The sequence below is a fragment of the Onychostruthus taczanowskii genome, unplaced genomic scaffold (genome assembly GCF_017590055.1).
Source record: "Onychostruthus taczanowskii isolate IOZ18803 unplaced genomic scaffold, ASM1759005v1 scaffold83, whole genome shotgun sequence".
In the NCBI taxonomy this organism is placed as follows: Eukaryota; Metazoa; Chordata; class Aves; order Passeriformes; family Passeridae; genus Onychostruthus; species Onychostruthus taczanowskii.
In genome coordinates this window covers 2201830-2228200 of record NW_024506221.1, presented here as the reverse complement: position 1 = coordinate 2228200, position 26371 = coordinate 2201830, and the positions used below count along the sequence as shown (strand labels likewise).

Genomic DNA, 26371 nt, shown 5'->3' with positions numbered 1-26371 from the left:
TATTGTAAGAAATAAAAAAACCCAAAATCTCTGATTAAATATAAAGCTGAATGCAAAACCAAAGCAGACAAAGTTTCTGGAAGGAAGTAATTTTGGGTATGACAGAACAAACATTATACACCTACACAAATTAACTCAATTGCCAACAGCAAATTCTGACAAATCAAGATCTTCCGTTAGAACCTGTAAAGTTTGGAACTTGGTGGATTATTTTTTCACAAAGAATTATGTATGCACATTCTAGCATAATGAAGTTAACAAGACTACAAAACTGTTAAACTAGCAGAGAAGTATTTTCTAAGAAAGGAACTTCTAGTTCTCTTATGAGACATCTCATTTAGCTTTGTGCTTTCATCTGTCCAAGTGTTCAGCAATGGCAGACCGTTTTCAGCTGTACAAAACTTCCTACACAGTCTGAGGGGTACAACTGAAAACATGTTTTGTCCTACAAAAAAAAAAAAAAAAAGCATGTTTTCTCTTGCATTCAGTCTTCCCTGTACATGACTAATTTTAAGTCACCCCTGCTTCTGCTGTCTGTCCCTCAGGATCCCTACAGAACACTGAAATGCAGCTCCTTCCCATGTCCCTAAAACATTCTCATCTCGTTGCTCCCTCACTATCTGCACCTTGCTGTTTCAGACAACACATGCTGGGTAGCTCAACACTTAGGGTGTCACACAACTCAAAAACCTCCGCTGCCCTTAAGGTACCAATCAGTTTCCTTTCAATTCTCATTGCTCAGCAGTCAACTGTTCAAAGGTTCTGAGGCACAATTTAAAGGCAGAATATAAACCTCACATTTTCTGGATGAAAAAAAAAGAGTTAGAGGCACATGGATGCTGATTCTAGCAGCAACATCAGTACAGATGAGTTGTCACTCTCTTCCCCAGGATTACATGAGTTGAAGGACCCACAGCTACCAATTTTGCTGAACAACTGCAGGGTAATGCTTAGGTCTCCATGCTAAAGAAACATTAATGCAGTTCTGTTTGAACCCCCATCTTCACTAGGAATTTGGTCTCACAGCTGCTTGTGTCTACTTTGGACCTAAGGGCAGGAAGAATCTGCAGCTTGAAGTTTCAGGAAACAGCCCTCCAGGATTCTTTTGCATATTTCAACCTTTTCCGCTATGAAACTGGTAAGGTTTTTGCTGGTCTAAAATCCAGTAAAATATCCCCTCTTGCAAGAAAAGGTTTTAATCTGGGAAGACAAAATTTGCCAAACAGTTATAGTTAAGATCCGGTCTACCAATGTTAAGTCTGTTGTTAATGTTTTGTTATTAAAACTATAATTTTGTGGATCATTACACTTAGCTCCAACTGGTGTTTGAAAGAAATTTCACAATTGTTTTTGGATCTTATTTGGAATCATTTGGTATCTCCTGGCTTGAATGAAATGAAAAATAATAAATCACTGGCTAGAGTTTTAAGGTTTTTTAAAGTTACAAAGTTTTGTTCTATTCAATGCTAAGATCATAAAGCAACTACAGTGGGAATGTTTTGAACATAAACAACACATACTTCTCAAAAGATAAACTTCAAGATTTCCAGAGCTGCTTGTGGTACTTAGAGCAAGAAAAGCGGAGTTTATGCCTTTGAAGTTGACCATTAATTATGCCAATTACTTAGTATTTACCATTTAATATTATTTGTTCTTACCCTCCACAGGGCAGCCCAAAAGGGCTTTAAACCTAGGAGAATATGCATAGAATAAAACCTCTTATAATCACGAAAAACTACTAATCAACCTAAAAATAAACACCAAACCCCTCAGAAAAAGTAAGCAGAACATGCTACAGGCACGTCAATGCAAAACTATGGCTTTAGCCAGTCTGACCAAGCTTATATAGTCCTTAAAGATCTAAGATGTGCTGCTTCTAAAATCCACACTTAATCCAGGTTTTCCCTGCTAAGCCACAAAAACTATCCATCTGTATAACTTGCCTATGTTAGCCAAGACTTTACAGTCCAACGGCAAGATCAGGTAGGAATGCTATAGGAAGGCAGAAAGATTGTTAATATTTCTGATTAACTGGCAGGTTTTTTTCCAGATAGCATCTGGCCTCATTTCCATTGCAAAATATATGAATGCTGCTTTATTCAGAATGTAATTCTTGATCTCTAAGTAAGACTACCTTTTTTACTATTTAACTACCTACAGTAAACAAATTACTACAAACTCTAAAATGTGCCAAATAATTTACAAATTATGTTTACAGAAGTAATAATTTTAAAACTGTCCACATTTACTTGATACAATAAAAACATCAATTATATCAATGAGAAATTAATATAAAAAACTGTAGATGCATTCTGGTTTTAATAGTGCATAGAAACTCCGAGACAAAATACAATAAACACAGTATCTAAGCAAAGGGGAATCTTTATCAGTGTCCACTCCTTACAGTCAATCACCCATTGCTTTAATACTTCTCATTGTGTCTTATTTGGATCTTAACTTGTAATTCTTCAAACTGGAAAATGAATTATGAAAAACAAAAAAGCTTGTCAGACTGGGTTTTATCTCCTATTTCCAACAAAACAGCCAAAGCTAGGATTTCTGATATTTTTCAAACCCATAATGACAATAAAATAGGAAAAAAAAATCAAGAAAGGGAATTCAAATTGTCTTATCCATTTTTTTCTACCTTTATGTTCAAAGAAAAATGACCAGTACAAAGATGTTCAGTGTATTTTTTTTCTTCTTTCACTTTCTCATGGAGTCTGCAAATGCTGCCTTTTTCCTTACATTTTTATGGAGAAAAGATCATTTTCTGAAGACTTTACTTCCTCTCAAAATGGAAGCTTTAATTATTTCAAGCAAAGGCAACTGATACAACCGTTTTCTTATTAGCTAAACATTTTCAATTGCTGAATGCATAATGGTAACTGAACAGTATTATGACAACTCACTCTTCTAAAACAATACTGTAAATCATTAACAGCAGTGTTAATTTTTTTGTGTAAGAGTAGTAGTAGTATTCATGCTGCTTCATCGTATTATCCTGAAAATTTTAGCTGCTCGACCCACTCTGTGCTTTGCAAGGAGTTTAAGAAACAGCTTGCTGAAAAAAGCAGCAGTACCAACTAGACAGTATGTATGATCAGAAACATATATAGGGGTATACCTGAAAATTCAGCACTCCATATCAATTATAATAACCAAACTTGTTTTGCAGCCGCAGAGAGCGCAGCAATTTTTTCAAGCATAAGGAATTATTGCAGTTTTAGTCTGAGAAGGTACTGTATCCCCAATACGTCATGAACTCTGAAATATCTGAGCTGTACGGCATCTAAATGTTTAGCCTACTAAGAACTACAATATAGCAGAACTGAGAATGAAGCTAAGACAAGTTGGAATGAAGACATTTTACTACTCAAGAGCAAATCACAACTCTCTCAATGTTTCACTGAAGCCCTGATAAAGATTCCCCTTTCACCACTTCTTTGGTAAAAACAGCTGCATCACATTTGCTTCAACAGCGAGTAAAAGGCATTTTCTCTGGTGTAAATACTTTTTTCATTGTATATATCCAGTTTTATAACACTCAGATAATATGCCTACTTTATATTGACCATTTTTTCAGTGAATACAATGCTAGTTCCAATTTGGGAGGTAAAAATCAAACATATAATCATAAACCAACAGCAAGCCTAATCACATAAGAAAAACCCTGCTATCACTAAAATGTTATAGATAAACTTCTAAATACAATATATCATATTTCATCGGTGTAAAAGGAGTAGTTTCAGAGCTATTTTAAAAGCATCTTATTTCTCAAATGTAGAGAATTTTACTTCAAAACACAGTGAAGTTTAAGTAGCTGCATACATCTTCTGAAGCTTTGTGATAATTTTCACTTCTGTTGGCTTAAATCTCCTGCAATAAAAAAGAATAAACACATTTCATTATAACACAAATTCTGTTATTTCACTGCTTAGTATTTTCCCATATTTATTTAAAAATAAACCTCATTCTAATCAATATATCAAATTTTTAATGATCCAATTTGCAAATCAAATCATAAAATCCTTTAGGTTAGAAAAGACCTCTAAGACCACCAAATCCAACCATTAACTTAGCACCACCATACTTAGCAGAAAACCGTAACCCTAAGTACCACATCCATACACCTTCTGAGCATGCCCAGGGTTGAGGATTCCATCATTTCCCTGAGCAACCTGTTGCAGTGCCTGACCACCCCATCAGTGAATAAATCTTTCCTAATATCCAAACTAAACCTTCCCTGATACAACTTGATATTTCCTTCTGTACCACCACTTGTTACTTGAACAAAGAGACGATCTCCACCTTACTACAACCTATTTTCAGGGAGCTATGGAGAGCAACTGGACTTTATCAGGTTAAGACATTAAAACTTTTGACACTGTGTATGAACACAAAGCAGGTGATTCTCAAAGAAGAATCTTTATTTATTGACTCAGTGCTATGTGTCAAAAGAACTTTGTAAGAATGGAACCTCAAAGTCAACATAAGAGAAACCCTTGCGTGCTGGTTTTGACTGGAATAATTTTTTTCATACCACATGGTATAGGGCTAGGTTTGGATCTGTGCTGGAAACAGCGCTGACAGCACAGTAATGTTTTAGGTATTGCTCTTAAGTGTTTACACTGTCACAAGGCCTTGTCCTCTCCCTTGCCAGCAAGGAGGCTGGGGAAATACAAGGAGTTGGGAAGTGACACAGCCAGACACCTGCCCCAGCTGATCACAGCATTCTCCACCCCATAGGGCATCAAGCTCAGCAGGCAAAGCTGGGGGAAGGAGGAGAAATGGGGAAGGGGACACACATTCAGAGTCACAGCATTTGTTTTCCTGATTAACTCAAGCAGCTATTACACATGTTCAAACATGCTGAAGCCCTTCTTTCCTGGAGACAGCTGAACATCCTCCTGCCCATGAGAGTGAATGAATTTTCCTTTGTTTCTGTATTCAGCTTTTGCTTTCTTCTGTCAAGCTATCTGCATCTCATTCCCTAAGCTCACCCATTTTTACTCATCTGATTCCCTCCCCCATACCACCAGAAAGTAAAAGCAAGTGGCCACATGGGGCTGATGTGCCAGGTGGGGTTAAACCTAAGAGGAACAAAGACCACATAATCTTGGAAAGTATTTGTTCTGGATCATTTTGAGTTGTTACTCTCTTTATGCAGCTCTACCTGACTTGTTTCCTTCTGTTCTTTGGTATGGCAACAATCTTTAGTCAGATAGATGGCTCGTGGTGAGAACGAACCAACAGCAACATGAATGCAAAGTCATTCACACCTCTCATCTACAGATCAGAGGTTGAGGTGCCAGATGCAGAAGAGAAGCAAGTGTGTGTAGGACTGGTCCTCAGCTAAAAGACTACTCTGACAAGCATTTCCAGGTGGTGCAAGTAGAAACAGCCTATAATCAGACTGTGAAGAAGGCAGAAAATCAGGAAATTCATTATATAGCTTTCACAAGACTACAAACTGGGGGAGGCCTGTGAGCCTACCAGGGCCCTGCCCTGGAAGCGTATATCATAGACCCCAGGAATTCCCCTGAAGTTATGGTGACAAGAAAGGACTGATGGGAGCAGTTATGCAATTAAGTTGTTCCATATTAGGCTATGTTATGAACCTTGCCTTCTGATTGGTTAGTCTTGTGTTCCATGTAAGGTATGGTTTCTGTTTCTCTTTATTCATTGGTTCCCTGCCCTCTGTGGCTTGCCTCGTTCTATGGCCCTCTGGAGTAGCTCTCTGCAGTGCGTACAGTTATGTTTTTGTTGTGCATTTATTGTTAGCACGCCTTTTATTTTTCCTTCACTAAACTGATTTTTGAGCACTCCAGTCATACCTGTCCCTGTTTTATTTACTGCCATGCTCACAGCCGATCCCCTCCCAGGACTGTGCCTGCCACCAGCAACAAGGGTACTCACACTCTGGTTCCTTATTCTACAACTAGTCCTTTCAATCACTATCATTGAGCCCAGTCTTCTTTCCCAGACTCCTCTACATCTCTCCAGAACTTCTATATTCCCCATGTGCTATTACGGAGGATCCTTTCTTCATAAACTCACTTGACACCCAAAATACAGCTGGAAAGAGTGGGATTTTGAACACAGCAGTACCTCTTATGCATTTCAGCACCTACCCTGGCATTCATGATCAGGTTAAGCAGATTAACCTGGACCCCATTTTAAAGACTGCATGGGTTAAACAGAACTAGTAAATCACAATGACAATGACAACACAGTTGAGTTAAAATGATTTGGACTTGATTTCTTGTTCAACTGTATCTTACTTTACCTAAACAATTACTTAATTGCTATGCTGCTCCTGCATTAAAAAAAAAAAAAAGATTGGGATGGTAAAGCAGACTTTTTTTGTCCTAGTATTAGGCTGCTCAAGAGAAAGGTCAACTCTAGTCTCTTTCATCTCTTACCTTTAAAGGAACCCTCCTTCTCTGCACAGAACTAATTTTGTCCCTTAGTTACGTTGTCTTCTGATTTACTACAAGAAAAAAAAAGGTAAATTCCAAAACTGAACAGTAAGACAGCACAATCATTCCCAGTCTCCTTCTGGAATAACTGCAACTAGCTATTATGCTGTGCATCACAAGAAAGACTTAAATTAAAAGTTCTCTTGCTAAAAAAAAGTTTGTGATTCACTAGGCTCCCACCTAAATACACTGCTGGATGTGACATTTAATTACAGCCTCATCAACCAAATACAGTTGTATTAGTCATCCCCTGACATAACAGACCAGACATGTTCCTTTGGAGCCACTCTCTGGTACACAAATCGATCTTCTAAACAGCCAATAGTTGAAGTAACTTTCAGTTCTTGAGTCAGGGAAGTACATAGATAAATTTTCCTCATGTGTTTATGTAAGAATTACACAGTAAAGATTAAGCAGCTGTACAGAACCACATCCCACATTCACAAAAACGTTATTTTAATGAGCTATTCTGTGTTACCATACTAGTATTTTCAGCATGTTTATGAGAAGCAGGCTGTGCAATAAGGACAACTTTTCAATTTTCAACTCAAGACATACCCCCAAACATACAACAGTATAATAGAATACTATATTCCCAATACATACTCCCACTTTATACCGTAATTTAATTAGAGCTTTAAATCCCTTCAGACAAGTGGAAAAGCACCAAAATATATTTTCAGCACTGAAAAAGGAATGAGAAAGTGAATACTACACAGGAAAACAAGTATCACTGCAGAAAAACAAACCCGAAAAGAAATCAAAGAGGGAAAGAGAAAGAAGAGTCAGAAGAAAAGGTGAAACAAACACAGCAGGAGAAAAGGGATCAAGACAACAAAAACTAGAGTAGACTTGACACATCTAAAATGACCTGTTAGGCAACTTTCCTCTTAAGAGGTAAACAGGTTAGATAAGGGAACCAGGCTTCAGAGGGCAGGCAGAAAGACAAGTATAGCATACTTAAGCAAGCAAGCCTGAAGAAATGTATGATCCCAAGGACAGGGGAGCCAGCATGGGAGCACAGAGCCTGGAACAGCAGAACAGCAACAGAAGTGCCTACATCTGCTCCTTTGGTTACAGCAGTGCAGCCCAGGAAGACCAAGCTACCACCACAGTGTGAAGTCTCCTGAGAGGCTGGAGTTAGCTGCCGAAACAGCCAAAAATGCCAGCTCCCAACACCCCAGCAACTACAGGCTTAGATATGAGAGTTAGGGCTTTGACTACATGCCAAGTAGATAAATCTATGTTAATATGGACCAATACACTTTGGAAAAAGAAAAAAAAAAAATCAGAGCCACTTCTGATACACTTTCACCTGGAAATTATTTCTATGCAGTTACAGTCTTCTGGAATGAGCTTATAATGAGGACACATGGTGCTCTCACAAAAAGAAACAACAAAAATCCAAAACCAACACTAAACAAACAAAAAATGACTAAAGAAAACCCCCAATCATCATTTCAAAATCAAGTTCCAGGCAGAAAATAGAGCTCTGCTCACTCTGGAATCAGGAATTCTTAAGGAAAAAAAATAAACTGTTCTTTCACACTGACCACCATCCCCCTTACCAATGCGATCAACAACAAGGTATAATTTTGTACAACACAAATACACATAAGAACAAATAATGAACTAGAGTACAGGAACTTTTTTGCTTACAGTTGCTCAATTTGGTCAAACTCTTTTTCACCTCCTGCAGAAAAAAAGAAGTACTATATAGCAGTATCCATTTAATAAACAATAGAAAATTTCTTGTTTAGTACATTTAGTAATTGCTTAATCAGAACAAAACGTTATTTTATTTTGTTAGTTTTCTTAAATATGTATTTCAAATTACCTTGTTTATCTGTTCAAGGGAGTTACCTCCAAAGTGGTGAAAAATCTTATTTTCATAAGGTTTTATTAGTCTGATTTTAATACAAATCATCTTTTATATTTACAGGTTTACAAGTGTCTGTATTTCAAAATATACATAACATGCATTTATGTATCTATTAGACACACACATTTCTCCTTCTTACTAAATGTTTTAAAGAAACTTCTCCTATCAAGGCTACTAAGAATTGCTTCCATTCCTAATCACTCCCCCAAAAATTATAGCCTCAAAATTGTCTGTATTGTAAGGGAAAAAAAAATCCCAAGACTCTATCAAAACTGTTATAAGTATTGCTTAGTGAAAGCTCTTTTCATTGCAGTGTTTTAGATTAAAGAATTTTCAGAAATACAGATGTGAAAATGGCTCAAACTTAATATATGCTGCACTATAGGTCTTACTTTTCTACCTTTGGCTCTAATTTCAACAGAAAGCTAGAAATTAATTTTAAACACCCAAACTGACCAACCAAAAAACCCCCCACCAAAGCTTACCTTTTGCCTTCCTTTTCGAATACATCTCATAGAGGGCAATAGTAGTTACAAGAATAGCGACTTCAGCCACAACTGCTATAAAGGGTTTGAGAGGTTCTGCAATGGACAGAACTCTAACTTCAAACCTTGCTTTACTGCCCGCTAATTCAAAAGCGGCTTCACACCAATATTCACCACTATCTTCCATGGTGAGCTTGTGTATCTCCAAACGGTTTACACTGGCAGATTGTCTATTAATTTCAAACTTGTCCATAGGCAAAATCTTATCAATGGGAACCTAAAAAAATACATTGCAAATCTTAATAATGTAATGAGGATGTGTTTAATCCAACAGTATCATCAACTTTCAGTTCTGTATAGATACGTACAGCGAGTTACGAACAAAAGGTATTCATGAAGCACGATTACCCCACATTAAAGAGAAGGGTATATTTTAGCTGGACATCCTAATTCTTTCTAAACTCAATGGAAGAAAATACAAAGTTTCAGTGGGCAAACTGTCTGACCTGTTTTAGCTTATTTAAGAAGAGATAAAAGGCACCTTGGGCTCTATTGACTCTCCAATGACAAAGGCATCCTTGGCTGCCAGATCTAATGCATGGGTTTCACCACAGCACAAAACATGCACTTTCAAGGAAGTGGGAGGTCTCCTTCACCTGGAAATATACTGGTAACTCTTAAAAAGGCCAGTGCTAGTCTCCAGCCATATAAAGGAGACAGATCTCTTTACCTTCTCTCAGTTGACAGTGTTGGCCTCAGAAAAGGGCTGAAAGATAGGAAGCTGTGCTTTCTAGATAGGTCACAAGGCTATGACCTACAAGAATTACTTGTACCTGGAGTAAGTAAAGGGTCCTACAACATTTTACACTTGAAAGCATGTCCCATTGTAAGATTATTTTTGTATACAATATCAAGATTTGAGTAGTATAACCAGAATAAATACAGTAAAAACAAGTCTCTCAAGACTCACCTTACTTGGGAGTATGGCAGGATCTTTTTGAAAAAAACATATAAACCAGATCAAAAAACTACATCCCTGTAACAATACATACTTGTAAATATTACAGATTTTTTTTCCATTTCCATAAAGATGTCTGCTAAAGGTAATGGAAATAGAATTTGTAGAGCTTGCAGTGAAGTATGAAGTATCTGTACTTTTTTTTCTGTCACACTGTTTTGCCTGCCCAACAGAGGGAGATCTTACCAGCTCAGTTCCATTGGTCATGTACCACATCCAAGCCTTGGGATCATACTCAGTTTTACAAACCATTACAGCTGTATCACCTATATAAGCAATTATGGGTTTTTCTCTTCCTTCAATGGCTGGTACTAAGAAAAAGGAGAAAAAAAAATCATCAAGTGAGAGATACAGGTTTTCATTAGTGTTACAAAGAATGTATTTAGGTACTCATTTATAGCACTCCATTTACTTTTTCTACTTAAAGCTCTCATGATTCTATCATTTGTGACATGAGAAGTTGTTTTGGGCAGCTATTTCAGATATACCATCTGTGCAGAAGACAAGTGGAATCCTGTTTTCAGTTGCTATGTGATCTTGAAAGTTGCCAATTAATACCAAACGTCAAGTGAAAAAATTTAAAAAAAAATCAGACTGATTTCTACTCTTGCCCATTTCCTCTTTTCCTTCCTTGGCAGCTGCAAGCTACATGCTTCAGTTCTAGTACACTAGAAACAAACATATAATTTTCCTGCAATTTCACTCTATCTGCAGAAACTGCTAGAAGTCTATTTCAGTCACAATGTGACTACATAATGGTATCTGACAAGTTGTACACAGAGAATGTTTCTGTAACTAAGAAAAAACTGCAGATTGATAGAGATTTGTAGTTAAACATTTTCTTTTTGAGGCCAACACCCCATGTGTGGAGACACGAGGCTTGACTGCATTTTCTCAGAAGGTTGATTTATTATCTTACATATCATATTAAAATATTACATAAAAACTATACTAAAAGAACAGAGAGAAAAGAAAATCAGAAGGCTGCAAAGAACAGGAATAGAATAGAAAGTATAACAAAATCCTGTGACTGCTCACAGCCTTGACACAGGTGGCTGTGACTGGTCATCAATTGAAAACAATCCACATGAACCAATAGAAAATGCACCTGTTGCATTCCACAGCAGCAGATAGTTATTGTTTACATTTCTTTCCTGAGGCCCTCAGCTCTCGGGACGAAAAAATCCTAGGAAAGGATTTTTAATAAAATATCATTGCTACATTTTCTGAGCTGAAGCAATGACTTTTGGGTGCACGCCAATAAAAAGGACTTTTAGTCCAGTCTTGCTGAGGACAGAATACAGTCAACAAGAAATAAGACAGTGTAACTTTAGAGTTACTTGTCCTAGCAATTGTCTCTGCTTGTGCCCCACAAACTTCCAAAAGCATGTGCCCAGAAAGGCTATTGAATATATTGAGACTGTCCTACAAATACTGTTAGAGCTTAGCAAATGCATTGTGCTGAAGTATGTATTTCTTGCTTCCTTTCCCTGTTTATTAGGATGTTTACCAATGTCTTCCTCAGATCCACTCATTTGAAATTTTACTTCAAGTTTCTTTTGCTCTGCTTTTTAAGTACAGATCCAGTACATACTACAGATATTGATCACACTAGACTAAACAGGCCAAGTATTTGCTTTCAGCAGTCACGACGAACAATTGATACAAGCTAAGATTCTTCTTGTCCTCACCCGTTCTTGACTGGTGAGCACGAATTATTTTTTCCCCAAAGAAGTCTGCTTCTCATGTATTCAAACTTATGTTTCCAATACAGAAATACCTATGAAACCAATTTGTTTTCAGTATCAGAATTTGCCACACCATACATCAAGACTCTTTACTAGTGAACTTCTCTCAATGTGTGTATTTTAATCATTAAGTGCTAAAATTTTAAAGACTACTGGCAGTGTATTTTCTCTGCTGCCATTAAAGAGGATGACCTCACTAATTACTGCTGCAATCTCCCTTGCAGTTTAGAGTAGAAGAGACACAAGCAGGTTAGGATAAAAAAACCCTGTATACCCAGCACAACAAGCTTATGTGGCAGTCAAAGAGATTCAGCCACACTGGTGAGTAACAAAGGTCAGCTATAAGCATGCCAGCAATATATGTGACCACATTAGCCATGATTAAGGATATGAATATCCATTTCAAGTTCTGGGATCCGGCTCTGTAACACTTAATCCCTGAATACATGCAAGGCTTGACAGGTATTTTTGCAAGTGAATCACACCAAATTTGGTGACAAAATTCTGCTGCACACAGAAAGCCAAATTTTGAAGAAACAAACATACAGGTGTCAGCACCAGCATGTAGACTGCATATCAGTCAGATTTCTACACAGTGTTAAAAATCAGAGCTATTTCATGGTGCCCATACCACAACCGCTGCTTAAGGATCCCAAACAAGGGGCAAAGAAATTAATCTATACTACCCTTTTAGAAGCTAGCAGCACTTCACAATATTTTATAACACCCATTAATGTCCTCTGTGCGTATTAACTTGAACTTCCTGTAAATATCTCATTGTTTTCTGCAAACCTGCATAAAAACATAACTCCTCAAAATCTGAGGGGTTATGCCAGGCCAGGAATCAGGGGGGAAGAAGAGGAGAGGTAACACATGCAATAATCCCAAACTGCCTTGTGGAAAAGATACTGCAGTTAGTTACAGCAGTGATGACTTAAGCCAGTGAGTCTATACATTACACATTACTCATCCTTCAGTTTGAAAATTGTTCTCCCTGCATTACTGACTGGAAGATTCAAGAACTTCTCTTTCCCATTTTCTTCACTCTTGCCTTAAACTTAAAAAGCATCAAAGCCAGTACTTTTTATGGCATCAGAAGTGGCAGCATTCAACTATCAGGCAGCAATTCTCTGATCTTCTTATAATAAATCAACCAGTCCTATGCACTGTTCTGGAAAAGATGACTTTCCTATTGAGTCATTGCTGCCCTTACTGTAATAGTTATGGCATACTTACAAAAAAAAATTCTGTAAAAAATTCTCCTTGGACATTTTTCCATCTACACCAACTTGGACAGCTATTTGACTAAACCTTATGCACGTGCTGACAAGAAAAATACATAATTATTTTTTTGAGATTAAAAGGCCTGAATAAACTACAGCTTTGTCTTTATTCAACACTGCAATCTAGTCTCTCCTGGCTGAAGGTCTGAAAGCCGGTATCAGTGGTTGATATTTGAACCCATTTGAGTTTCCTCAAGTGCTATTACTGGATATCCCACTGAAAAAAGGCAGCTTCCAGCTTAAGAATTAGGGTGCCCCACTGCTTAACTTAGCTAAGTTTAGGTAATGATTTGAATAGTTAGGTTTTCTCAGAGCCTGTATATAGGGAAAATGGCTCCATATCTGCCTTTAAGATGCTTGCCTTGCTCTTTGCAAAATTTGGACAGTAGGAATAGAGAAAGAAGTAACTCCCACTAGAGATATTCATCAGCTCAGCAGCTTGTATTATCATTTCCACATATCTTCCATGCATGTGAATTTCACCTACTACTTCCAGGGTAACATTATTGGAGAAGAGAACAAAACAGAAGAAAGGCCACTCATACTGCTCAATGAAGTACACTAATTGCTCATCTAAGTACTATTCTTATAGTGTTACAGATATAAGAATCACTAAAGCAAAAATGTAGTGTTTCAGAAATACAAAAAATTTTAAAAATCCTGCCTCCATTTTGCCAATCTCTACTTCACTTTTAACATCTAACCTCAGACTCAAATTGCAAATTATTGGCTCTGCTTTTTGAGGAAATTTATCTGAGACACCATCCTTTAATCTCATTCCCCAGAAAGTGAACTGTATTTATATCTGGAGAGGGAAGGGGAAATGAGTTAGTCAACAAGGGTAAAAACCAGACTTGTATGCTGTTTTGGTTATTAGAATTTTTTTAAAGGCTTTTTGTCTTTTAAAATTCTACAATCCATGCTACAGAAATTACTGCTATAATTATTCTCACTTAGCCTGACTGTATTAGCCATTACTTATCAAATTACATTGCAATTTCCATACTCTCCAGAAAGAATATTAATACAGCTTTGCAGTGGTCAGCTGAAACAAAAATTTTAAATAAATACAAATCAATTAAATTACCATGCAAGTGAAACGTAGCACTGACTTCTTTTTCAGCCTTCAGAATACAAATGTAACTTCCCAGCTCGCTGCTCCCTGAGATGGTCAGTCTTAAAAGAAAAAAAAAAATCACAGATGTGGGGGTTTTTTCCTATTTTGTTTTTGTACCACTACAAGTGACTGCTAATTAACATTCTAAAGAAAACAGTAAGAATTAGTAATGGAGCAGAGAAGATACCACCACTGAAACACTACAATTCAGGTTTAGTGCAATGGAGAAATGGCATAATGTTTTTAAGAAATCAGAAGAGCACAAGCACACTTTGGATCATAAACAACATTTTTACCCTGCATGCTGACAGGACACCTTTAAGCAGCATTATCTACAGATTACTGAGTTAGACATGGGTTCACCATGTGAAATAAGAAGCATATCCTATGTAGGGTTTTAGGAAGAACAAATGACTTAAGTAATCTTTTCAACACTAAATTAAATAAATAAATAGTTTTAAAGAGCTTTCATCTAATGAAGTCCAGCATCTTCTCCACTGGCACACTGTACATTTTACTGTCACTTTGAAAAAGATTTAAGTGTCTGTGTATATGGATTATCAAGAAAGTGACAGTTATAGTCTTATCATATTTTCTACAATAGAAATTTTATCTAAGTAGTGCTGCTCTTAAAGCTATACAGAAATGAAATGGAGACCAATCAGTGTAATTGGCCTAATTCTAAAGAACAACAAAAATTGTATTGATTACAGAAAGGTTTTTACAACACTTTTTGAGTTTCTGCAGAGGTCTGAATGACTTAAGAAAACTTTCAAAATATCTTTACTGAAAATCTCACTTATACTGTTTATTACCTATGAAGGAAAGAAAATGACCATTGATGCCTTCCAGACTCTTGCAAAGCAGCAATGAGGTGGAAAGGAGGATGTGGAAAATGAGGGAGTGAAAAGAGAAATTGCTAAAATATTCTAATCTCAGACTGATTACTATTTCACTTACTGAACAGACTTTAAGGAACTGTTTTGTTATTCTATATTCTTTTTTTTTAAAAAAACCCCTTGTTTTATGTGCACTAAAGAAAAACACGAGCTCATCCTCTTAGGCTTGAGGTACCTGCAGTCTTTCTCCTTTCTGACAGCTTCAGTATGTTAATCTCTGCATTTCTCCCTTTTCCAGTATACACATTACTAGTATAGGGAACTGTATATAACATTGTAACTCATCAGAATCTGCAAATCACAATGTAAAGAATGTTACTTACTGGATGGTCCAGCTGTTCTGAGTTTTACTGGTGTGACTGATTGTTTCACTTCCTCTTTTCCAAGTCACTTGAGGATTTTTCAAATTTGACTTCTCATCTAATCTGCATGTAAGTTCAACTTTAGCTGGATTAGCCAAAGAGATATTTTTTTCAGACACACCTATAAGAAGTTTAAAAACATTTAATGAAAAAACCTGTTTTCTTATTCTGAGTGAAGGAACTTCAGAGACTGCATTTACATATACAGGATTACAAGTGGACTCAGGTGCTCTTTATACTCTCCAGGCCAAAAAAGCCCCTGCAAAATCAGAGTTTCACAGCAATTTTCTTAAGTAATAACTGAGTTAAAATACATATCCCCTTTATAAAAATAACACGCTCCCAATTTGTAGATAAATTTCCTAGAGGGCTCTAATATAGAAGCATAAATACTCATATCACTGAGAGCAAAACAGACTTAGGAGACAGACTTAAGTTTTTACGTGATTTAATCCAAACCAAAAATATTAAGTACTTAATATGTACATAGAAAATTTTATTAATGTCAAGAAAAGTTAAGACATAAGTATCTGTAACTATTCGGATCTTAGCCAATTGCAGATTTTTAGGATACTGTGAGATCACAGGCATATCCTATTGCTAGGTAAGCTGTTGATAAAATCTGCAACCTTAACATAGCTGTATCAGGCCTTTCATACCTACAGTTACCCAAACTGACACCAAATCCTCTTCAAACCCATTTAGGGCCACCTTTGCCTTCCTGGCAAGTCAGTAGAATCACAGTGGGAAAATATTACAGTATAGTAGAAAAACCTGTCAGTTTTTTGCTTTTTATGAGTATAGGTTCATGAGCATAAAATAAGAACATCCAAAAAGTGGATATCAACAGCAAATATCTATTCTGATCCATAGAAACAGCCTTCTATTAGAAAACACTTTGGATGTTTTACCCATTAGTACTGACATTTTGTTTCATAACTGGCCTTTTCATTCATGCCTTCTGGATAGCAGTGTGGTTAGTCATCTAAATACTCTAAGAAAATTTATGCATGCCTCAATTCAATTCTAGATGCACCCTGTAGTATTTGGTGGTCAAAAAACTATAGGTGTATTGCACAGCTCACATTCCTTCCAAGAGAAAATGAAGCTTTAAGGTACAGCTCAATGACTTCATAATGTAAGTCATACCTATGCAGCAGCAAAGCCTCACTGGACTGATAGCACAAGATCCAGAGTAAGTGAACTTTACTGGGTCTGGCAGAGACATGTACAATCTGAAGAACAGCATATCCAGAACTGTGAGTCCCAGCCACAATAATTCTAATCTGTCAAACTGGAGACAAACTTAGAAGTGCAACACCCCAGTCTTCCACTGCAGAGCAACATTAGTCGCTGAAAATCATTTATTAGGGCAATTAGGCTGAATAAATGAGCCAAGCGTAACTCAGCTTGTTGGGGTAGTTTATGATCAAAGTAATTTTATAACTAGAATTGGTTCCACAGCAGCAGAAGTTTCACAGTCAGACTAATTACAGAAGCTGAAAACAGTACCTGTCCCTTATGAAATGATTTTAAAATGTTAATGAATGAAACAAAAACAGATGATGTTGAAGATTAACCAATAGCAAGACTGATGTCTGGGGCATCCCTGTACTAAGAGTGCAGATACCTGAACAGGAAACAGACAGTACTTTAAGTTTCCTGCTCAAAGAAAATGCAGCATAAATACTGCAAAATTACATCCTGAAAATATCACACCAGTATTTTGTAAATCTTCCAGAGATAGTTCATTTAGATCAGTTTCTTCAGCTATCCAAGGAATTAATTCTAGACTATTGTTTGGCAACTGGGAGTTTCATAGGTACTTTAGGAACAGGTTTATTTTTGCTGTTCTCCACACTTCAACTCCTGCAATGTTGCTAAGCTAACACCTGCTGTTCAGCAAGTACTCTAGTTTATGTGGTCTCTCCAAGTGGATTCACTAGTGCAAAAAAACTATTGTTTCAATTTATTTGGAGGAAGAATTATGAATTAGTTTTTCTTTTAGTTTTAATAAAAATAAAAATAGGAATCTAATTCTCCACTGCGAAATAGTTATTACCAGAACCGAGAAGTTAACAATAACAAAAATGTACTTACCTTTCACTGTGCTCATCTCATGCTCACTGTGAACATCTTACTTTATCAAGAACTTGCCATTCTAGATGCTTCTACAACTCATATGAAAGTTTGTGTGTACTCACATTCAATAGAAAATAACTGGAAGACAAAAAGTAACATACTCACCAGGTAGGACTATCTCATACTCTGTGACATCAGTGCTCTGCTTGCTTCCAGGCTTGAGCTCTTGTGTGGCAGCACCTGGATGTAACAAGGTTTGGGTGAAAACAAAGTTAGGTTGTCCTATATAAATAATATATAAATAATTACAAAATCACACAATATGGTTTGGCAATTATTAGTTACAACAATCTTGAAAGGAGAAAACGGACCTTGCCAAGTGCTGACAAGTGGCAATCCTTTTATAAACCTGTGTTAGCAGCTGTAACCTTAAAGCAGCAGTGTTGTGGGGTTGCTGTTATAACAAATTACACTGTTAGGTAACAGCTTCTAGCTTTATCGTGATGCTGCAATTGCGACGGTCAGTATCTAAAACATCATCGTGGTTTTACAGCTTGACTGAAAACATCACCTATAGCTTACATACAGGACTACATCTATGTTTAAATAGTTCTTTAAAAAGTAATAAGCTTTAGAAAAACTGTAAGAAAAAACTTTAAGAAAAAATTTAAAAACCCGAGCCAACCAACCAACAAAACTCACCCAACAAAAAAAACCCAGAACAACAGAATGCTGCCATTCTCAAAGCTACTACAGTCTAACAACACAGCCAGGAACTCAGAGGTAAACAATCTAATCTAAGCATTGCTTTAATGAATTCAGAGGCAAGAACACCATGTGGTCAACTACAAAATGGTCAAAAACCGTCACTGATTCTCAAAACTTCTGATACAGAGCAGGCAATGCCCTTCCACAAAGAATGGATACTAACATTAACCATCATATGGCTGACCTAAAAATATTCTTCTCCTTTTGTTAGGAAAACTTACATTTACAAGGTGTATGGTCACCAAACTTCCTTTTTGGTGAGGCTGTGGATCACATACCCTTCAGAGAGTATGAGATCTTTTATAAAGTTCTACAAAGCTTGATAAAGCAACTCTAAGCACAGTCTGTTCCCATCACTTGTTCTCATGCGTTTCAAGAACGGAAAAAGAAAGCAAATTAATAAGCTGCAGCTCTTACAGATGTAGCCCAGCTACAGTAATCTTCTTTTAAATAAGGTTATGAAAGGGAAGAGGTAGATTTCACCACTACCCCAAAAGATACACTAAATGTTTACACTATACATGCTTTCACATGCTTGGAAAGTAATTTCATTGTCAAATATTTCATAATGCATTGCAAAAATATACGAACAGTAGTTAGAGACTGATTCTGCCTAGTCACACAGCATTGTAAGAGAATTATTCTGGTTTTCGTAGACAGAAAGGGGCTTGATTATATCTGCTGTTTATGGATTGTAAAGATTCCCAATCACAATTGAGAAGATAGAGGAACTGGGCTACACCTTTAACCTTCCCACTGACAGATGCACTGGGTAACCAAATTGACCACTGTGAAGTAGAAATAGCATCTCGGAAAGCCAACATCTCATCAGAACTACTCCTTTTCTTCCCTTGCATAAAGTACTGAACTCTCAGGTAAAGATCTTAAATGAATGCCTCTGAGCTACAGCTGAGAGGATGTGGCTGTGCTGAAGGAGGCCCCTGCTAGTGGTTTGCATCTAAAGGTATAAGCAGAGGTACACTGCCTTTTACAAGTTGTTGGCCAGTTTCAGAAAACATCCTCTCAAGCTCACAGCATCTCCTGGCTCATTACATCTGCATTTTCATACTTTCCCTCAAGCTTCAATCAGTTTAAGGAAAAATAAACCTGTATATTAAGGTGTTTGGTATGGAAGCACAGAACTTCAGGCTATTTCATTTCCTGTTGTTGACAGTAGATTGTTGTCAATCTTAACTGATAGTACAAAATGGCCTTTTAAGCAGAGAAATCAAAGCTGTCTTTAGCACTAGACAATAGTCCTGTTGGCTCTAGACAAGAACACAACAAGCCTTGGTCTCTGCCCCGTGGAGAAGTAAACTAGTCCAAGTGTTTACCCAGGAAATAATATCAATGGTGAAAAGTTCTGGCAGATCTTAGGCTGCCTGTGTACACAAACACTCAGTCAGCATGCCAGGGTTGTCACAGATCAGCTGAGTTTATGTCAGTCCAGTACACACATCACCTGCTTTTTCACCGAAATCCCTTGCAACGAGACATTCAGAAGGCACCAGTGCTAGTTCATATGGTAGATCCAGCCATAAGAAACTAGACAGCCTTTAAAGTGTCTTGCAACGAACAGAATTTTCACATTTTGACTTTCTTGCTCAATTTACATATCAAAGGAAAATATTCAGATGAGGTCATACTGTATGAAACATTTTCTATATTTCCTGTATGTCCATGTGTGTTTATGTACGTAGAGTTATTCAATCTATTAGCTACTGCACTCCTAGTTCTCACATTGTGCGAAAAGGCTCCAAAGATGAACACCAGATAAATACCATTATCTCATTAAAAACCCCAACCTGTAGGTGAAATAACTTGCCAGAAATTGAGTTCACATAGAAATATAACTTAGCTCATGTTTGACTTGCACTAATCAACATGAGCTTTGGGACAGTGCTGAAATTCTGATTTTCTGATCTTTATGGAAAAAGGAGAAGTAGAACCAACATGCATTGGTTTCCTGTCCTGCCTGGAACTTATTCTCAGCTCCCTGTTAAAAATGCAATTAAGGTATAAGGTACAACAGACCGTTCTGACACAGCCATAATTAAGAAAGATGAAGCTAGCAGAATGTGCTAGCAGAAGCGATGCAAGGGCATTTTTTATACCTTTCACTAACACACAGCCATAAGGAGCTCCCATATTAAAAATTATCATGGCTTAAAGCTAGAACACAATGTCCCTGCAGGGGAACTAGCTGGGCACTGACCAACCTCCAGGGTCACTGCCTGCTTTTAAGGCGTATATGCCTAAGGGCAACAGATCATGAAACTGGCACCTGCATAGCTTTTTCCAGTTCTGGAGATACTTACAACACTCAAGCTCTTGCAGTGGCTTTAAAAGACCTAGGTGCTGTATCTACTTCTGTTTCTTCCAAAAAGTCACTATCTTATTTCAAGAGACTTAAGTGTGAAAATGTTGACTCTATACAATAAACGAATTATCAATAAGAAAAAGGACTATATAGTTTTAAGTGTACTGAACTAAAAGATTTACCAGATGATTCATGTCCAGCTTGCATCTTCGTCACAGAATTCACCCAAGTCTGATTGGAATCTTGCGTTGTCATAGCTGAATCTAAAAGAAACCAAACAAAACACCAGAGAAAGTTTAAATAAACTTTGAGTTAGAAAAAGCTACTTCATGAAAATAATCCCAGCAGAATGTCCTCACCTCAGCCTTTCTCCCCAAGTTCTGAGCATACACACTAAAAAATGCACAATAATTGGTTTTTGTTAGTTGTTTAGCTCACTTTAGGCAAGAGAAGATTAAAGAATTGAGGCAATATTTATTTGATCTCTAATTTCTGTGTAGTGTTATTTTCTTGCAGTTAGCTTACAGGCAGGCAAAGCCACTCCTCAGAATGTTCCAGCAACTTTTTAAACTGTACTCACATCCTTTTTGTCCACTGGCTTAAAACACCACTTATGCCACTGACATCGGTCAATTACTTTTAATACAGATTAGCAGATTTTCCAATAGAGTACAAACTTCATTACAACTTTACAAATCTAGCGTGATGAACAAGCAATGAACATACCGCCTTTGGCTCCACTAGCACCACAGTAAACAAGAGAAAATACATCTGCATCAAACAGTAACTTCAGCATCTAATACTAACAATTATTTCCAATTTTCCTCAGTACCACTGCAAATCTGATCCTCCTCCTATGATACAGTTTTTACAAGAACCATTTAAGACTCTAGTCTGATTTGTGTTCTTGACTGGAAAAAAAACCAACAATGGACTAGGCAAAGGACCTGGTTAGTAGCTGTGTCATTCTTTTAAGAAAATCAAGATATCTAGATGTTTTAGAAGAATGGAAGCATGTCCTCGTTCCTTTATTTCCACCTTTGAGTGACAGAGCTTGTGTTTATTTTGTACTACCTATCTGCACAATACAAAGGTATTCCAAGACATATTCTAGTGCCATAGCACTCAGAGGAAGTGATTCAGCCACACAAGGAAATGACATGTATTTTGCATTTGTAATTAAAGTGTTGGCAGGGAGGTGGAATTGGGACCATGAACTCTTCTGTACATCCAAGAAAGCAACAAACATGCACAGATCACAAGAATCACAGAATAACCTGAATTGGAAGGGACCCATATGGATCCAGTTGAACTCTTAAGAGAACAATGAAAAGCTCCATCACATTTTAGGTGCATTCAGACTTGAGAATCACATGCCTTCTGCAGAAGGTGAAGTCAGCACTGTGCCATTTCCTACAACTAACACTTTTACCCTGTTTCAGCACCAATAGGCATAGACAACGTATAGATTCTCCACTGGCACCTCCAGCACACAGTTATTCCATCACAGCCATGCCTGGCTTACACCACCTACTCTCAATCTGCCCATCATACTTCAACCAGTTTGGACCAAGAGTAAAACACAGTAGTCAGAAGATACTAAAAGAATTAAGAATAGTGGTTCTTAAGAGCAGCCCATTCTTTTATCAGTCCACTGGTACCATAGCTACCTGTTCCCTCCCAGCCCTTCAGTTTAAAAAAGAACTTAAAAGATCTGCTCTGAGAATGTGCTGGCTTATGAACCAAACAGTAAAAAGACTGAGTCTTATTCTCTGCCTCACAGAAGTACTGAGCAGGGAGAGCTATTATTTTTCTGATATTCATAGCACAACTGAAGAAAGATGTCCATGAATTTTTGTATCTGCAGCATCTTGAGGCATTCTAAGTATGTCATGGATCACCTGCACATTAATTAAAATCCCCAAAGACGATAAATTTAGAAGGTGCCAGTGCAAAGCTGCACAGCAGCTCTGTTATCTCGCTGCAATGAAGGCAGATAACCTGCAATGTGGTTTGCATACTAACAGGGTTCTCATCTTGGCTTTCTTCTTTAATTCATGTATCAAGTGAAAGAAGTCAAGCAGTCTTACTTTTGTCACTCCTGCTTATATATCTTTCACCTTACCTGTCCACATGTCAAACTACACAAAACAGAGATAACATTGCACCACTCTGTTCCTCTCATATGTACTTGCTGAATAGCACTGGAGATCAAGATGGGCCAGCACTGCACCATCAGTGTCATCCAGCCAGGCAATGATGTAAGGAAGTCGCATGGAGTAACTTCTTGAACAACTGAGTCACGGCTGCATGCCTTAGCCTAGAGTAGGTCTGCACTACATTTAATCAATAGCATGGGCACTTGTACAGGTCTCAGTTCCTTGATTTTCATGCAGAAAAGGAATAGGCAAGAATATGATATAAAGCATTTAGTTTTCTACATTACTTCTGCTTCACATGGCAGTCAGTATTTTGGGGCAAGGAACTATGGATATACCATGCTGACTATTACCAGGGTAATTTCAGGCTTCATCTACTCACTCTCTTTCAGCCAGAAAAGCAGCTGAGTAAGAAATGGCTGAAATACAATTTGGTTTAGTTTAACATCTTTATTTTACTGTTTAACTTAATATAAATTACATACTTTTTAAGTTCACATGCATTCAAGTAGCATCCAAAACCAGGCACAGAACCTCCTCATGTCCCAGAGACATCAGAGAATCAACATGAAGGACTCCCAAATACCCTGATAAAAGCTGCTCCCTCAGGTCAAACCAGAAAAACCCAACTTGAAAGCAGTCTGTAAGGAATGAGGTGTGTTCTATACTCATAGCTCCTTGAATTCTTCAGGAGCAGAAAGTGAGAGATCAGATGTAATGGGACTGTTTGTCCTAAATCAATGTGGCAGTACTTGCTGCAACTAAATTCAGACAACCACAAAGGTAACCTAAACAAAGCAGCAAACTCCAAACAACAGTGTTCTGACACTTGGTTAGAAGTTACCCTTAACTCATTGCAAAATAAAAGCAACAGTTTAGATTTTTCCAAAACAACTAACTGAACAGTTACATGACTAAGATAAGAACAACAAAGATCTTCTTTGAGATATTATCTCAAAATAAAAATCTAATAGGGCTTTTGTGGCATCTGCCTGACCAGCCTGCAGATCATGCAATTCACCTTTCTGCAATTCAGTTCCTGTGTGCAAGTGCTCCCTCTGCTTACTTTTACTGCAAGCATTTCTTTTGGATGAAGCACCCTCACATCTCCAAAACAAACACAGTTTCTGGACTCCACTGGAAAACATTTTGAAGTTTTTCTCCCTTCAGGTGACATGAACTTCCTTTTGCTGCAGCTGTGTAGAGCGTTCCTGTGCTCAACCAGCTTCACACACAGTTAATAATCCACGAAAGCTGTAAACCACCATTTTTTCATTTAAATCATCACAAAGTCACAGTATGATGCCTCCCTATCTAGTTCACACAGCTGCAAAAAACATTTAATAGAAGTCTGGAAAACAACACCTTTACTCTATACAGATGAAAAGTACTAAAGCTAGTGGCTTATTTCTGACATCCGCTGTAAACCACAATACCCTTCCACTTTAAGAAGATGGTAGACTTGCACAGTTTTTGGAAACACAAAGAAGGTTTTGCTGTTTGATTCGTTCTTCCTGTGAGAGGCTATCATTTCACCAATGGCTTTATATAAACTTAAAACTGCTTCGGCCACCATCAGGTATGGGTTTTGCCATTAACAGCTATCAAAAATTACTATCTTATGGCAATTAGCCACATGCTGACTCACACATTCCTACAAACATCAGGCTATTTGCACTCAAAAAACTCCTCAATTAAGTAAACTGCTAGAAAGGATTTCAAGTTCTGTGTGTACATAAATACACAAGTATTTTAAAGAAGACTTAAGAACTACAAAATAGATTTTTGTCTGCGTACACACTTAAATATGCATTTCAAACAAGACTTGAGAAGCGCAAAGTATGTTTCCTTTCACATTATGTGAAACTACTAGAAGCTTTACAGAAGGTACCATCACCTAGGGAGCACTACTGGTCTTCTCAGTACTAGGAAGTGCACCAGAGGGCAGAAGAAAACATAACTGCTTGTATTTCACACACTGAAAATGCAGCTAAACCACAATGAATTCAAGTCACAGTATTGATGTCCACCTACAAGTAGGTATATGCTCACATAGACGGGACAAAACTCTTGGCCCTGCCAAGACCAAGAATCTCACCCTGCACAACAAACACCAGTAATCTGGTAATTCCTGCTATAACCATTTTCTACTAATCTGCAATGCCTAAAAAAAAAGCAAAAAAACCCAGAACCCCACTAGTTTTAGAAATAAGATCAAATTTCCTGAGAAAGAACTGGCCTGCTCCTGAACTGCTGAAAGCCTCTAGAGGAGGAACAGGGCCCAGAAAGCTCACATCACTCTTTCTTAATGGATTTTAAATGCTACATTTAAAAACGCAAACACAAATCCCAAGGAGCACCCCTCATAATTCATTAGGCACATTGATACCTTAATAATGTAATCTATCGATCTGGACGGGGAGCGGGTGGGCTGGTTGTTTTGTGGGTTTTTCTCATTTAAATGTTTTAGACAGTAAGAACAGGACAGAAACAAGACACAACACCACACCTTCCCAATCCTGCACTTCTGAGGTAACAAACCCTTCGTTACTAAGGGAGAAGGTGCAGAGGCTACGGGACGGCTGATCGCCGACGTGGCTCTGCCTATCTGCGGCCGTCCACCACGTCGCTGCTGGGGGAGAGCGAGAGCGGATCCCCGCTGTGCCACGAGAACCTCGATCTCCTGAGGGAGACAGAGGCGCCAGGAAGGGTAGGGGCCGCTAAGAGAAAACGCCTCAGCTGCTCCCACAGGCAAGGTCGAAAGGCAGCCACCGTGCCGGGGCAGCGCTACGTCCCCCGAGAGCCGGGGGGAAGCTGCAGAGCAAGGAGGACCTTTGCTCCCAGGCAGGGCTCTGGTCCACCTCGCTCCGGCCCTCCCGGCACGGACAGCGGAGGGAGCCCGGCCCGGGGAGAGTTTCCATTTACCTGCAAGGCTCCCGCCTGAGAGGCTGGTACAGAGCAGCAGCAGCAGCAGCAGGCGCACCAGGCAGCGGCCGGAGGTGGCGGGCATGGTGCCCCCACCGCGCTCACTCCGCCGTGCTCCCCTGGCTCGGCCCGGATCCGCACCCCGCGGACTACACCACCTGAGGAAGCCTCAAGCGGGTTAGAGCGGCTTTACGGGCGAGCTGGCTACTCCAGCAACGATGGAGGTCACATGCAAAGCACAGCTACTCCACATTCACTGGGACGAAAAAAAAAAAAACCCAAAAAAAAAAAAAAACCACCGGGAAGGCGCTGGCGCCGCAGCCGCTCCCCTGTGCGCGAGGATGTGGTCAGCAGCGGGCCCGCCGGGCTTTAAGTGGCGGAGGAAGGGCGGGGGCGCGCACCGGTGGGTAATTGGACCGAGGCCCTGACGCCCGGGCCGCCCAGGAGACCCCCGGGGCGGTGGGAGGCTGGCGGGACAGGTGAGGCACAGGGTCGGGACTTGTTTTTGGCCCAGAGGGGCGGTGGCTGCGGGACCACCTGGGCAGGAGCGACGGGCGGTGGCAAACGGGTCCGGCAGGGCTTGCCCGGGGAAGATGGCCTCGGGCAGAGCCTGCCTGGCCCTGCCCTTCGGCTGGTTATCTTCTGGAGAGCCCAGCTTCGAGGGTCACTGCCTCCAGGACAGCTGGGTTATACTGTATGGGAGCTGCGACTCTTTTGCATCCCTAAGTCTCCCGCTGCTTGTACAGCAGTGACTAGGGAGCACAATTTCTAGCAAAAGCTCCTCAAGTTTTTGATTATGGCTGAGTGAAATTGTTTACACTTTCTTTCTGTATACGTGTGT

General features: G+C 38.7%; 1 protein-coding gene across 1 annotated transcript; it reads right to left on the bottom strand.

The window, feature by feature from the left end:
• Window positions 1–3200: 3200 nt before the first annotated feature.
• EMB (embigin) lies at window positions 3201–25755 on the bottom strand. Its single transcript, XM_041424619.1, has 10 exons — window positions 25531–25755; window positions 20629–20709; window positions 17524–17598; window positions 15238–15397; window positions 13986–14074; window positions 10054–10178; window positions 8850–9126; window positions 8142–8175; window positions 6426–6493; window positions 3201–3876 (listed from the first exon to the last, which is right to left on the bottom strand). The coding sequence occupies exons 1-9, from the start codon at window positions 25613–25615 to the stop codon at window positions 6457–6459; spliced, it is 963 nt and encodes a 320-aa protein (XP_041280553.1). The 5' UTR covers window positions 25616–25755; the 3' UTR covers window positions 3201–3876; window positions 6426–6456.
• Between the last annotated feature and the right edge of the window lie 616 nt (window positions 25756–26371).

What these genes read in the sequence shown, in the direction of transcription:
- EMB (XM_041424619.1), bottom strand. Translation starts at nt 25,615, where the DNA reads ATGCCCGCCACCTCCGGCCGCTGCCTGGTGCGCCTGCTGCTGCTGCTG. An exon ending in CTCAGGCGGGAGCCTTGCAG is followed by an intron (nt 20,710 to 25,530) that starts GTAAATGGAAAC and finishes GGTTTCTTTTAG; the next exon opens with ATTCAGCTATGACAACGCAA. An exon ending in TTTGACCAAATTGAGCAACT is followed by an intron (nt 6,494 to 8,141) that starts GTAAGCAAAAAA and finishes TTTTTCTTGTAG; the next exon opens with TAAATCAGAAGACAACGTAA.